Genomic DNA, 15,668 nt, shown 5'->3' with positions numbered 1-15,668 from the left:
TCATAACCGCTGCCACTGCACAAATACCCTAATATGAATCCTAGTGTGTAGAAAACTGTTGGTATGCTACTTTCGAGAAGTATAACTGCATAGTCACAGTCCTGTTTTCCAAAAGACCAGGAAGTTCACTGTTTTTTGAAAAAGGGGAAAGTGTACTTGCAGGCAAGGCAGTGGCTGACTACCTGTAGTGTAAAATAATTGTTTTGCTAGCTTTGGTAAGATCAGACATCCTGTGAGTTAAGAATGGCTTGTTGGTAATTTTAAGACATTTTCTTGAGATCCGGTTAGCTATTTAATTGTTGGTTTTTTTCAGATGTCACGTTCACCTTACTCTTGCATGTATTCTGAGCTGCTGAAATGTTATATTGAACAGTTACTCAGCTCTAGCCAAGAACCTTGGAGACCTTGGAGATATCCACAGTTTCATACTGGAGAAAATATTATGTCAGTGTTGGAGATTTGTTTGTCATACTACATACTAATCACACTTCAGAAATTTTTAAATGGTGCTTTCAGAGAGCTACTTTTACTTTATTTTCTCCTGTAAGGGAAACCATAAATTTTGTGTTTTCGTGGCCAGAATGGCTGGAAAACTTGAGCCTACTCTTGCTAGACTGTCAATTAAAATCTGAGACAGCTGTATCCTTTTTATTAGTTCATCCAGAACTCAGTTAAACTCGGTGCTTTTCTTTATATTTGGATTTTTCAAAGCTCTTAATAGAAGTTTTAACTCCAAGAAAACTGATTGTAATGTCTTGGAAGAGGTCGAATCTGTGTTTCCAAGGACAAAACTTATTCTAAGCATTCTGATGTGCAGAGCTGTACTTTATTGGTAACTAGACAGCCATATCTGCTGAGTAAAGTTTGTTATCCTTTCTGGGAGAAGTATTTGTGTATTTTGAGGTGAAGTATTTTGTAATTCTTGCAGACATACTGGTTTTCCTTGCTCAAACATCAAGGCAGATGTCATAGAAATTGTCAGGATAAGCAGAGTTATAAGCTGTAGTAGTCTTTATAGAATAATATTAATAAATAAAATACAACATTAAGAATCAATTCCTTGGTCACGGCAGTTTTAGTTCAGCAAACCCTGGAATCTCCTGGTTGTGGTCTTACATTTTCACTCGACCTTTCACTGCTTCTTGCTACTAAGAAAGCCTGACTCTTACTGTTTTTTGCCTGTGCTCTTCATATTTTCTTTTTCAGGCACTGATGCCTCCCTACCTCTCTGTCCTTGAGTGCTGTCATCTGGAATTTCACGGTGTTTAAACAATGTGTTGCCCTTGCGATGCTACTGTTCTCTGTAGCCTCTTGAACTCTAGTATTTTCATCTTCTGTCTGATTTTCACTGTTTTTATGTGAGTGGATTGCAGCTCTGGGTTCGACTGCCACCACTTTGGTTTCCTTGATCCCGAAGGTTTCTTTTGTCTTGTTTGAAGCTTAGTTTTTCTTTTTTTTTTTTTTTTGCTTCTGATTTCTGTTTCCTAGTTTTTTACTCATTTTAGTTATAGGCCTTAGAGGGGGGAAATCACAGTTTTGCTGCCTAACTAGTCTAAGAATATTGCCCATAATATACATACAGAATTTCATCTGCTTTTATCCCTGTGATGGAGCTCTTTCAGTAAGTTCATCTAGTCTCCCTGTGGCTTTCTACTTCAAGGAAGTAATTAGAAACAAACAAAATGATAAATACGGAGAAGAGCCTGACCTCCTTGTTGCCCTTTTAAAAGCTGCTTTGCAAATTTGTTTGCTAAACACTTGTTTATTGTGCCAATAAACAATTCTAAAAATAATTTTACAAGTTATTGTAATATTTAAGATTCTCATAACTAGGTTGCTGCAATGTGCGTGTCAGTCTTCTATGCTCCATTAGGTTGTCTTACGCCGCTTGTGGTTTAGTTGAGGCTCTTACAGGAAGGACTTTTTGGTTGCTCTAATTCAGATTATACTTAGGTGGTATCATTACCTGGCTGGTAAGTGTCTTTTTGCTGGCTTATGCAAAGTACCAAAGATTTTTCTGGGCAATATGTTTTCTGAAGTTTTGCTGAGTCTTGCTTTACGTGTCAGGAGTAATGAATCTTCTTCCTTTGGTAACCTGTTTGTTTTCTAATGAACGTGCCTAATGGGAAACGTCAAGAGAGAGTCTAATCTTTTTATTATATTTATTTCTTCTTAGAATACAAAGTTGACAATATTTTTCCCCTTTAAAGTAATCATTTTCCTCTCACTTGGGTTGTTTGGGTTTTTTTGACACTTTTCCTTATGTTCTGGACTTCCCTTGAGCAAGTAAATGACAGAACTTTTTGCAGGTATAAATCTTAAATAATATATTTCTGCATTAAGAGTAGTGACCTTACAAGTATCTATGTACAATTGTGGACTTACAGAGTTTTAAAGGATTTTAGGTTACGCCTCCACATTGGTGTTACTGAAGCGCCTTCCTACTTTGTTCTTTCCTCCTTTCTTGTCCTTTTTGGGCTGCAGTTACTGTTGATGGTTTACAGTCCATTTGCTTGAATGTATTTGTCCTTCGCTTTAGCCTTTCCTTTTCTTACCTACCCAGTGTCTCTGTTAGAACCTCTCTAGCATTGCCTGTCTTTAATTTCAACCAATATGTTATCCTCTTTTGTATTATCTGTTGTTCTCATCTTTGTGCTCTTCAATTCTAGTACTAAAATTTCTGAGAAAGCAGTTGCCTGGCTACAGAAGTGCAAGTAACTAAGATTGTCCCACTGCCTTCTTGTTCAGCTTGGGATCAAGCTCATTTACGTTTACTCCATTTTTGCAGATTTGCCCACTTGACAACACAACATAATTTCTCTTTCTGTATGCAGTCTTACACCTCTTTTTTTTCTCTTTTTTTTTTTTCCTTTTTGTCCTACAGCAGCATTTGTCAGTTGAGGTTAAAGGAAGATAAACCCACACCTGCAGCCCTCTGCCCAAGAACAAAATAACCATCCTGCAAATCCTTCCTGTGTCTTTTTTCTTTTATTGCTAAAGTGGGAGTTGATTCACTTGCCTAACTATAGGTGTCTAACTCTGTTTGAGGTTCCCTAGGGTATCTTGCTCGGCCTTTTCAGCTGCTGACCCAAAGGGCACTGGTCTCTCTGAAAAAACTTGTCATAGGTGCCATAAATGTGCCCTGAGGCATCTCAAATGACACTAAACAGCTTTGTTGAACTGAACGAGGCTCGTGGAGACTGGTTCCTTTGCAGCTTTGCATTTAATGGAGTAACTGGGATTTCTTCTTTAAATCCTTTCATACTGCTGACTACACTGACTTAGCATCCTGGTTGCAGATTGTAGTGAATAACTGATTATTTTTATACCTGTAAAGACAATTAACAGTGGCTGGTTTAGGTAAGAGTTTGTTTATAGAGGGGACTGATCAGTGTTTTTTCTCTACAGTTTATGTGGCTATTAGAAGAGACAGGTAAGCATTCCGAATAGATGAGTAATGTAATTCTACTTACTGTCTTTTTCTTTTTAATATTCAACGAGAGCAGTTTCTTTATTTGCCCGAAACTGATTCTGTACAAAGGATTGGTCACTTGCTTCAGCACTGCTCCCTATTATCGATGAATGCATTTCATGATCAAGTTGCATTTGTATTATTTGTTTGTTTCTTAAAAGTCAACTGGGTTGATCTCTTTCATATGATGAATTCCATTCAGATTGGTCTTGTTCCAGGCTACGGTGGATACACGTGTTTATTCTACATACTTAGTGCTGACTTAAAAATTCTTGGAGTCGGAAAAAGGTGAAGAATATATATATCCTTTCAAAAATAGAGTTTAGGATGTTAACTGATATGTTGCTTCCTAATTTTGCCATCTTTAGATAATCAGGGATTTTAATACTGTGTCACTCTTAGTATAATATCTTTAAGTACTACCAAATTTACAATAGGATTAAAAAAAGGTTATCAGGAGACGAAAAACTGTATATAGGATAGGCCAGTAGAAAGCAACTGTAAGGATATAAGAAATTTCTCAGTTTCAGAGTTACACCCATCTTGCTTGTAGTCAGTCCTTACCGCTTTGTTAGACTTTGTTATGCATTTTGATAGATGAGAAAAGAACAGCATCTGTATGTGTTAAAAGAAATGATAGATTTAAGTATTAATATTTCTATCTTTTTTTGTCTATTGGGAGCATATTAGCTTTTCTTTTGAAATCCTGTAAAGTAAAATATTTCAAAATTTAATGCTGTTTGCCCAAGGAAAGAAAAGGAAGAGTAAGTAGTATTTTGGATAATGAAAAGCAAAAGATGTATAATATATCCTTTTTCTTCTCAATTTATCTTTCACTCCATAGCTTTAACTTTATTGAAGTAATTTTAAATTCTGTAGTAGTATTTAATTGGAAATGTAATTCCACTGAAGTATTATTGGCTAGTATATCTACCGAAACGAGATAAAAGTGGTCTGAGTGGGAAGGTTTTTGCTTCCCTTGTTCTTACATTGGAATGATCATGGTCAATAGCACTGTGGCAGGCCACACAGTTTGCATTCTGCCCAGGCAATAAGAGCAAACAGAGTTCAAACACGAGGAACTACAAACTTGCGCTGTATGTGCAAGGAAGATGGTATTTGATTTAGGCGAGAAGGGGAGACAATGCAGGACTATATTGATTTTTTTGGTGGTTTCGCTTTCAAAATTGAAATGGTAACCATTCTCAAAGTCTAAGCACAATAGTTTTGCAAATGGCTTTATTGGTTGAAAAATTTTATGTTTTTACCCCAGCACAATTATATTTGAAGAGGGTAAGCCACAGGTAATAGCATATAAAAATAAAGTAGTTGTTAAAAAAATGAATATTTCTACTAGGTCAGGACAAACTGGTAGCTTGTGATTCAAAATATTTAGCACCTTGTGTTTTGTAATCTCACTGCAGAGACTAATGGTAATATTTATGTGAAGTAAAACCAGATTTGCTGTTGTGTTGGCCGTTATGACTGTTTAAATACCTTTTATTTGAGTGTAAAGAAGCATTTTTCATTTATGCGTCATAGCCCTGCCACGCAAACTGTTAACTGTAGTTTTAATTTCTCTGGTTTGTAGTATTTAATAAAAACAAAGCGCAGATTTATGATTGATTCCGTCAATCTTTAGTCTGATTTGTAGTGGCATATTATTGTTGAGAATGAAAAATGAATAGGGCAAACTCATTCCTTGGTACCTAAGCTTTCTAGTGTCAAAGATATTACTTTTTCTGTCCTAGTATGGTAAATTAGGCAAGGCATAAAAATATCTATATGGAAGGGGAGAGGATGGAGCAGAAAAATTACAGAGGCCAGGGTGAATGTCTAATATGGTTCAAAAAATGGTTCATTTTTCTTTCCTTTTAGGAACTAGTTGAATGTCTTTGGATTCATGGCAAAAGTGAGACTTCCTAGAATAAGATTTGACTGAGGGGATGCTTTTTTCCCTTTTTAAATGTGTAAAAAAAATTGTTCTAAGGTCGGATCTTACAATCTTCAATGGCAAGATGCTGTATTTAACTGATGGACTGAAAACCACTGATGGTAGAGAAGCACTGCTCTTTTCGAACTCTTTACATGGAAGTGAAAACACGACTTTGTTCTGAACTTTTATTTCTTTATTGTTACCCAGCCTGTGTGACATTTGATTGTATCAGAAGAAAATAGGGTTCCCATTTGCATAAAAAACCCTATGGTATTGAGGGAAAGAGAGTGTTAATGATTTATTAAATTATATGTTTCTGGTTTAGTTAGAAAATAAGGACAACAGCATGATTTTTTTAGGTTCCATGGGGGTATAAAATGTTTTGCGTATGGTCTCGGCACTAGTGTTTTGTGATTGTATGATTAACAGGCACTGAAATAATAGTTTTATTTATTCTAAAGCGTAGAGAACCCTTCAGCCATACTGTATATAGCCTTTTGGAAAATGACTATACTATAGAAAAAATAATCTTGCAATACACAATGGCTTTAGTGGTGATACATTGCGTCTCAAAATGACTTTTACTAAAGGGACCAGGGAGTTTGGATTTGAGGCATGTTTACCTTGGGCAAGTAGAAGCAGTTATAAGTAATAGTAACAGAAAATCAAATATCACAATGTTACTTTCTACACTGGATTTTGTCCCTTGTATTGTATAGTTCTATGATATCAGTAGGATGTGAAAACTTTTAAAACCAAAATATCTACATAGCTGGTCACTCACTATGGATAAGGAATGATATACGCCAGTAACACTGAGTGGAAGAAGGGGTGCGATAGAAGGTGGTGAAGAGCTGTGAGCATGTGTGAGAGGTAATAGTTGGCCAGCTGCCACTGTGATGTGCCTGACCTCAGTGTGGCCACACATGACACTTGAGTGGTCAAAGAGGGTATTGTCCCCAGCTGTTGGCCCTGTCCCATAGCAGGAATCGCTGCATGGGATATGCAGGTGTCCCCAACCCCGAATTGTAAAAGTTTAACACCTGTCATGTTAAACTAATAATCCCAAGTTTAATTTACTGTCATACTTGAGCAGTGCATATGATAATGTTCTGGGAGCTGCTGTGAGTTCACTTCGTGTTGCCGTAGAACTGAAAACACTGAGGGGAAAAAAAGAGTTTGTAGGTGCTCAAACCTTCACGTTATGTCTACTGTCATAGCTTGCCTGAGACTCTAAGCAGAGTCTTGGAGCCACCTCATGATGTAAGGTTCTGTAATAGGTTTTCACTAATCAAATATGGAGGTATAACACAAAAATATGCAGTTATTTTGATCCTTCTTTTATTCTATGTAGCCTCTTGTAGTATTTATGTAGTTGGAGTGCAGCTCCTAGTGAGCTGAGTTGTAGCTATGTGTACTCTGTTTCGTCAGCTCTGTTAAAGCAGGAATGCAGAGAATGAAAAGCATGCAACTAGCAACTGCAATATGAAAAGTGTATGTTAAATGACCTACTTAACATCATATAAGAATATGGCAAAAACGCAGATACGATTCTTTCCTTCGGAGTAGCATTGTGCTGCATAAGTCATAGGCCAAGCTTTTACATTGTGCTGTGTTCTGAGTTATTCATAACATGCCTCTTTATCTATGAAGCAAGGCTCAGTCAAAGAATGTATTTTAAGATGCTATCTTCAACACAAAACCTCAAGAGTTGCCTTCTCTGTACATAGAAATTGGTGAGGTTGTTGTAAGGAGTCATACATGAAAAAAGGGTTGAGTTATAGTGACATAGGACTATCCAATCTAGTAAACATCAACTTTTATGAATTCTTCATTGCTTTGTTACAGTTTAAACAGTCTAGTAATTATTTTCTCTTAATACAAGTGCATTTCCTGTTGCAATTTCATGCAGTTTCCTCTAGGATAGTGCCCGTTTTGTTGTTCTTTTAAATGAAGTAAAAGATTTTATGTTGACTGTGTTGGGTATTTTAACTGGCAGACCTCTTCTTTTTCCTGCGCACCATACTTAACACGTGCTCCTGACATTTGTGAAAGGAAGGCAGGAGTGCAGACAGGACAAACCCACAGTTTGCTCCACTGAGTCGCATGATCAGGGAGTTCGTGATTTGGAGCGATACTGTAGGGCACACCTACCCTGGGCTGGCCATTGGTTTCCTGGCCATGAGCCCTTATTGTCTGCAAACTAATCTTTACAGCATCCTTGCTTCCAGCTAGAGCAAAGATAAGTTTCTAGAATATTAGCAATTAAAACTGTCACGTTGAATGTCTTGAGACGGTGACATCGCTGAGCCAGCATTGTGGCTTTGTAAGATTTGTTCATCTAGTGCTTTTCTCCACTTTTGCATTCAAAATTTTTGAAGAAATGAAAAGTGATTTAACTTTCTCTGAACAGAATTGTTAAGAAGGCTGACCACACTGGTTTTACTGTTCTCTGTAGATTTCAAACAAGTGGTAACACATAGTAGGTATTAACTTCTTTCTTCTAGTGCCTGCTACCTCACAAATCTGCTTTTTTGCAAAAACTTGTAGTTATTCTTTCATATCTTCAGAAAAAGGAAAGAATGATTGGGAGGTAGAGAAGTAATGCTAGATACTTCCCCCCCCCCGCCCTTGAATGGTGGGTGGATTTTTTAAGAGCTCACATGCAGATGACCGCCTCTTGACCTATGTGAACTCTGAAGTATGTTTACTAGTGAAATAATACAACCCAAGTTTCTTTGAACTATGACATTGGTAATTAATTGTGTATCTTGTGACACTGGCAAGATAAGAACTCAGTGCCAAGCTGTGATGAAGTTTTATATTTTTAGTTAATTTTAGTCTCTCCATTTAAATGTGTAATACCGCATTTCTCTTGGCCAGAATTTGGATAGTTGGAATGGTTCCTATTGAACTGTGTATTCTCCCTTCTAAGAGTTGGGGGTGGCAAGGAGAAGAGGGAGTAAGTGCTACTAAGTTTTAAAAGCTTCACTATTTTGAAAATCCTGATCTTAGTAGTTTGCATTTGACTTTAACTTAATATGCAAAACACAGCAGTCTAAATGTGGTACTTTATTTTTTTTTTTAAAAATAAGTTCACTTTTCTAACTTGGTGTTTTGAGGCAACCCTCAGTAGTGTTTCAATTGCCATTTGAGATATAGAGCAATAATGTATTTCATGCTTCATTGCTTGCAGAGGAGGAAGAAGCTGTGCCTCAGGAATTTGACTTCATCCCCCAAAACATCTGATGCTTATCTTGCGTGTGAATTTTTGTAAAAATTATAGAGATATATACATGGAATATATTTAATGTAGCTACCAAATTTTATATTAAAAATATGTATCATACGTATAATATTTTATTTATTTATTTATAAGCACATGCATAAAAGCACAAATAATATTTTCATTTATTACTTTTCAGGGGATATAATTTTCAATGCTCACTATCCTGACCTGCCGCCAGATTTTATCTTTGGAGAGGATGCTGAATTTTTGCCAGATCCTTCTGCGTTGCATGTAAGTACTTCGCTGTTTGAAAACCTTATACCATGCAAAGAGACTTGGCTTTTTTAGAACTGCTTCAGCAGTAGGAATTTGCTAACCATGCAGAATAAAAAAAAAAAAGCCACCTTTTACCTCACTGTTATATGAGCATAAACACTTTGTCTTCTAATATGATTTAATGTTGAATCCATAGATGTGGGTTTTTAAAAAATATTTTAATCAAGACAACATGACATTTACAATAACTATTCAGAGTATCTTTAAAGAGATGCCAATTTAATATCTGAGCATCTTAAAACATCTGTCTTGGCAAAAAGGATTATCAATTGTGTCTTTAAAAACAATTGAGTTCTAGAAAAAGTAGCATAATTTTGTGTAGTGATGTAGATTTTTTGTTTTCCCATGAGGAAGGATAGAACCAGGTTGTATGATGTTGGAACCACTGCGTCAAAAAATCTATCTACTCATATGTGTTAGTGACACATAAAGACAAATGCCTTTTTAAAAGGTGTAAAGGTCAAAAATTAACTTCATGCTAAAATATTTTTACGCAGTCTTATTGTTAGGGAAGAACAAACACCACAACCTGAAACCAAGCATTTTGTTCACTATTCAAAATTAGCCTCAAGCCTTGTTTGAAGAAGGTAACAGTGGTTATGCTTTTAAAATACTTCTCCCTCTCAGAAGTTAGTAGTATTTAGTAAAGCCATATTAAGGTATTCTGAAACTCAGAGTGTTTTTCTCTTTTACTCTCCCCTTTTCTTTGGGCTCCGTTCTTCTGCCTTTGCAGACCTGCAGTGTTGTTTCTGGGTTGACAGTATTGTTTGTCAATAGAATTTTGATATATTTTTTCCAGTAAGTGTGCAGTGCCTGTGGTTATGGTGCAGAATTTAGTGGCTGTGTCTGAAAAGTAGGCCTCTGCCAGAGCGCTCTGCTGTAATTCCTGCTTGGTCACCCACACAGTAGGTCATGATCTCATTTCTTTTTTTTTTTTTTTGTCAAAATGTACAGCTTTTATTAGAAAGCTGACCCAAAAAGAAATTGACACTTTAAATATACTTTATTTTATAGACTACCTGTAAGAGTATATGGGAATGACTGGCAAAAACAGGCACCTGGGAAATGTCTTTTAACTGAACCTTTTCCTGGTGTAGAGCCTTGCTAGGGGAGAGGCTCTTTGCATAGTCCTCTCCTGCAGCCTCTCTTGTGCTTTATCAGCACGTCTCCAGTGCAGCTGGGTGATTTCATCAGGTATGGGAGCTCCCCAAAGCAAGTCAGAAGCTGTCAAACTGTGCTGTTCAATTTTGGGGTACAGGTGTCATGGGGGAAGAATGTGCGGCAACAGCCACAGAATTTAACATGCCCTTCACATGTGGTGTGACAGATGTGTTGTTTTTCAGTTTTAATTTTATTCACCTTTTTATTCACGTTTTATTCATGTTATTAATTTTGTTTGTGTGAGAAACAACACAATCTTAAAATAATGGGGTTTAATAATTATTTTTAGCATACCTAATAGAATTTTAAAAAGGTGAATGTCTTATTCCTTTTCTTCCCCCAGTCACTTTCCTGTTAAGCTCATAAACTCCTTTGGATAGGAGTCACGGTGCTGCTGAGTAGCTATATTGTTAGGCTCCTTTATAGAAAAGGTTTTACTTCATATGACAGTTGTAGAACTGTTTCCACAATCTCTTGTTTACCAGTTCTCCTATTTTTCCCCTCTTTCTGTTTTGTTGTTTCACAATCTTACAACCTCCTGAGAAGTATTCACACTAGCAGCCACTTTCTACAGTTGATGTTAAAGGAAGAGGAACACTTTTTAATGTGCTGGAAAGCTGAAATTAATAACAAATAGCAAATGAAATCTTAACGATAATTTGGGGTATTTTGCAGAAATGCTGTTCAGATGGAGTTTGATATGGTGCCATACTTCTCATGTGAAAAGAAGTCACTAGCACTAGTGATCCACAAGGGAATCTGCACAGATAAAAACATCCTTAGTTTTCTTTCTTTCTTACATTGTTCATTAATGATAAATCTTTTAGGAGCATTGCTTTTCTTCTGCCTAAGCGCAAAACAAACTTCCTGTCCTCTTCGTTGGAAAGCTGCTTGAAGGAGCCATTTGCTCCTTGGTGCATAATGAGATATTAACCAGCCTATTTTAAAATTAATTGAAAACAAACCAAAAGAGAAATTTTGGAAGCCAAGAGCGTTCCTTTGGTCATTATGCCTTGCTATAGCATTAACTATGTAAATGTAACCTTTTTTGATAAGGTCCTTGGTCATTTTCCTGCAGTCCATCCTGATGTTATCAGAGCGTGTTATCTCCACCTGGCAGCTATGGTCTACATAGTGTATTTTTGCTTTTGCATTCGCCTTTTAGTGTTCAACATAGGTTGCAGCATGTTACATTATCAATAACTTGCTTATTATGCTAAGCACTTGAATAACTCCCTTTTTCCACAGATCTCAGAGCTGTTTACTGAAGATAATTTTAATTGAATTCTAAGATATTAGCGGAATTTTTTAATGTGTTAACATATCTTTCTACTGACTATAAGTAAAAATAGATTAGCATGTTGAGTGTAATTTAATGCTCTTAATCTTGAGCAATCTTGAAATAGTTTTGATGCAACAGTTCCTGGCAATCAAAACAGAATCTTCCATGCACAAAAGGATGTAGATGGTATTAAATGAGGAGCACAGTCTCTTGAGTAAGTAATATGTGCCTCCAGATCTGTGGGAATTCTGACATTGAGCCTTCCTGCGCTGCTCTCATCTGCCTGAATGTCTTGTTTTCCAAGCAGAAGTCATCACATGCTGTTACATGGCTTGAGTCAAGCATTATGCTTAGCTTGAAATGAGAACCAGGTACTCCAGATTCCTCAAGCTCGTGTGGCTTTAATAGAGGCTGTCAGTAGACCTCCCTGAAGACATTTGAATGGCTGTGCTGCAGATTGCTTCAGTCACTTCTTCAGTTTCCATGGCCGTGGGCAGACCTTCCAGTTAGATTTTCATCTAAGCGCAGTAACAGGTATTCGGTTAAGCAGCTGTTAGCCAGACAGCTAAAACCAGATTCCAGAAATACTGCACGTTAAAAAGTAGATGCTGTAGTTGAAGACTTCATGCTATCTTTTTTTTTTTTTTCCAAAGAATTCCTAAATGGTTGAGCCTGCGTTTCAGCAGTGGGGTGAGAGGTTGAGCACGCTTATTATTATAAGCAGAGCTCATGAACTGTTATGTTAAACTGGTATTGCAATTGCAGAAACAAGTCGAAAACGCTTGTTGAAACTCAGCATTGCTTCTATGTCTTGGACAAATATTAAAGTCACCACGGTTTGAAATTCAGGTTGAGTCTCAAGTTCAGCACTGCAAAATCTGCTTCGTTATATGCCTTATCAGAAGTAATTACTCTGCTGGTTGTAGGGTCTGGTTGTGTGTATTCTGATCTTCTAGAATGATGTAGAGATTGAGGAGCAACACAACAGAGGGGCAACTCTTATTTTGCTTTGTCATCCAGTTTTAATTGCAGTCGGGGCTAAATTCTGTAGGTTGGTGAATGCTGTTCATGCTCAAAGCATTATTAGAAATAAACGTATTTATTTTTTATTTTCATTAAAAATGTCCTCACCTATTGTATGCATTTGATACTTTGTGTGTAGTATGCACAAATAAAATCAGCTTCTCAGAATGTAAATAGAAAAGTTCTTCCCTGCTCTAGTGTTTATTCATTTTGGATGACAAGTATTAGAAATGTATTTTAAAAACAACCTATGATTCACTCCGTTCTGATTAAAAATTCAGTTGGCACAAAACAAGATTAGTGATTGTGTACGGATGAGATTAATTTGGAGCTCATTACAATGACGCCAGTTTGAGTAACAAGAATTGTTTGTTATGTTAGCCTAGTGGATTGTTAATGTGAGCCAGTTAATAACTGAAGTGCTTATGCAAAATGTTAACCCCATTTTTCCAATGATTTTGAAGTATATTCTGTTTGGCAAAGAGCAGACAATAGCAGTATATGCAAGCTAACTGTCAATTTAAGGATTTGAGTTTTTTAGCATCCTATTTCAGGTCTCCAGATAGTCTCCCCAGAATTACCCACCCGTTGCTATCGAAAAGGCTCCATTAGCCTTAGTGGGGATGGAGGCAAGAGGACATTAGCATTTCCTGAAACCCAGTAAGTGTTGAATGTGTCCTTGTGGGCTGGTATATATGGGAATACTCAGTGCTGCAGTCGTGTGGGAGGAGGGTATTACCATTACAGAACTTTGGAGAATGGGCCACTGCAGTTCTCATGCCAGTGTATAGGGTTGGGAAGATTGTTTCCCCCTGTCTAATTGTTAATACTGAGTACTGAGTTAATACTGAGTACTCTAATTGTGGAGTTGATTCAGCTAGTTGCGCTGTTCAAGTGTATTGGCTGTCATGCTCTATATCTTGTGTAAAGCAATGTTTTATTATTCTTGTATTTGTAGTTATTAGACTCCATATTCATCATTTGGCTATATGGTGACGGTCAGGAAGGCTGTATTGTTTTCTGTGGCTGTGTTCAAAATCTTAAACATTATTATCGTTGACATGTTGAGTTAGCTTTTAATGGGTAGTGAAGAGATCCTTTAAATACCCCCCTCTCCCGTAATTGTTCTTCATTTACTATCAGGTCCATGAGACAAATGTTTAACAGCATCAATTGTTCCTATGCTCAGAGTAGCTACAAAAAGCCGAAACACCCTTTATATTAGCTAATGCCATTTTAACTATTTTGTTCTTAAAAAATCTGGCTGTTGTGTTGTTGGCAAAGATGCAGATGTTATGTGTTCTAGTATGAAAGCCCCTACGTAAGGGCAATGAACATGATGGTTTTCAGAGTATGACTTTTAAAGTCGTAGCAGTGGGTTCTCTTTGTCTGGGAAATGTGTGTGTAAGTTCGAATTATTTTAACATTGCTATCTCTTCAGCTTGCTCTATTTGGGATGGCAGTAGAAGACTTCATTCTTGGACCCCTAACGTACCAGTCTTGTACTGAAAGCCTTAAATTACTTTGGTTTCAATTGAACTTGGGGAATTTAAGTGAAATAGAATGCAGGATTGCATCCTGCATTTTATTAGAATTTTTTTCTTATTTTGAACATCTTTATATTCACATTTTTTGTGTTTACTTTTCAGTTATATCTTGACTTTATACGTCAAGATGTCTTTTGATTATTTATAATCCAGTGCTACTTAGTGTTTAATTGTCTAAAACAAACATGAATTCTGAAAACTTTTTATTCCTGTCCTTCTATATTGATCCTACCCATTTGTATATATGGAGGATGTGTATATGTGTTGCGTATATATACACGTATGTATGATAACCTGTATATACGTTTAGGTTCTTTATATGCATATGGTTACTGAGGCCTTGCTGAGGTTTATCTGGTATGGATAGGAAGTGGTGACAAAGTCACATTTTATATCATCAGAAGAATTACTTTAATTCAGGAGCTTTCCCAGCAGAAGGACCTTTTGGCTGGTATTGTTGGCATTTATGGTATACATTTTGTCCATGTTTTCAAACGGTAGAGCTATGGCAGTACAACGTTCCTCTTTAAGCCAGACCTCAAAGAATCTAATTTTGGATGTATTTTGGTCTGGTTTTGGTGTCTGAGCTCCACACTGAGTTTCCCCAGTGAATCCTCATTTGTTTTCTTGACCTAGCTAGCAAGGGGTGTCAGAAACCAGGCACAGGTTTTCTGCCTTTTATTTTTGCTGTGCTTGCACTGGGTTTAAAATGAGAAATCCCAAAAAGAGGATTCTGGCTGGGAATTCTCTCCTGCGGGAGCCTGGCCAGCTTGACTACAGCCAGTGTGAGGCCAGCATTTAGGAGGTCCTTCTGAGAAGTCATACAGTGCCGAGAGCGAGTTTTTGTCTGTGTGGCTGGGTGGTAAAGATGGTGGCTATACAAACAGTTCAGCAGAAAGAATTCAAGAGAGAGGACAGAAAACAAGTGTTTCCTATCATCTTTCCATCTCCTCTTCCTTCAGGGCCTTTCTACATTGGGAAATCACTTTTTCTCCTTGATTTCGTCTTCTAGCCTTTCCCTTTTATTTGTCCTCTTTGTCTAGAATTAATATTTATAGGTCTGAGAGCGAGTTAGCTACCTTGTATTATTTTGTCATTTTCTGTTCCTGTAAAATCATTGTATATATTTACCTCTCTTTCTTTTTCTAAAATTTCAACATTTCCTAGCACAGTTTACAAAACTTGGCTTCCTATCTCAAAGTGTAAGCAGAGAGAATATGCTGAGGTCAGAAGTTCTGCTTTAGTTAATCACAACATTTTGGCTGGACTTTTTGCCTAGCAAATCCAGAAATTGAAAAAATTTCTACAGTTTGAAACTATTTGTTTAGTTTTGAGGGAAGAAGATATCCACTAAGCCAGACAGTTTTGTCTTTCTTACTTAAATCTTGCTAGTGTAGAATGCAGAATTAATTCCATTAGTTCTCTGGAGGGCTTGGGGGGAAATACTTCCTTTTGGTTTTTGGCACAAACTTCTCTGATAATGTAATTTCTCCCTAAATATGGAAAATCTAGAATATTACCTCTTAAAATATAGTATTTCAGTCCAGGAAATAGTAGTTTTAGAAGAACATTAGGAATGTGCATGGATCATTTGACTGAAGGATGGCAAAGTGGAAGAAAATGTTTTTCTGCCATACTAACTAATGTGCACGTGATAGTAGACTTAATCATTGTGCACTAGC

At 36.8% G+C, this 15,668-nt stretch overlaps 1 protein-coding gene across 1 annotated transcript in view; it reads left to right on the top strand.

Moving 5' to 3' along the window:
- The window catches only part of BABAM2 (BRISC and BRCA1 A complex member 2), a 178,351-nt gene that overhangs the window by 25,313 nt on the left and 137,370 nt on the right, over positions 1–15,668 (top strand). Inside the window, exon 4 of the mRNA XM_054196545.1 lies at positions 8,834–8,928. Coding sequence (XP_054052520.1) covers positions 8,834–8,928 — 95 coding nt within the window. The remainder of the gene's footprint in view (positions 1–8,833; positions 8,929–15,668) is intronic.

This window comes from Rissa tridactyla, chromosome 3 (genome assembly GCF_028500815.1).
Source record: "Rissa tridactyla isolate bRisTri1 chromosome 3, bRisTri1.patW.cur.20221130, whole genome shotgun sequence".
Lineage (NCBI taxonomy): Eukaryota > Metazoa > Chordata > Aves > Charadriiformes > Laridae > Rissa > Rissa tridactyla.
Note: the sequence above shows the minus strand (reverse complement) of the source record. Positions and strands in the feature narration are given on the sequence as shown.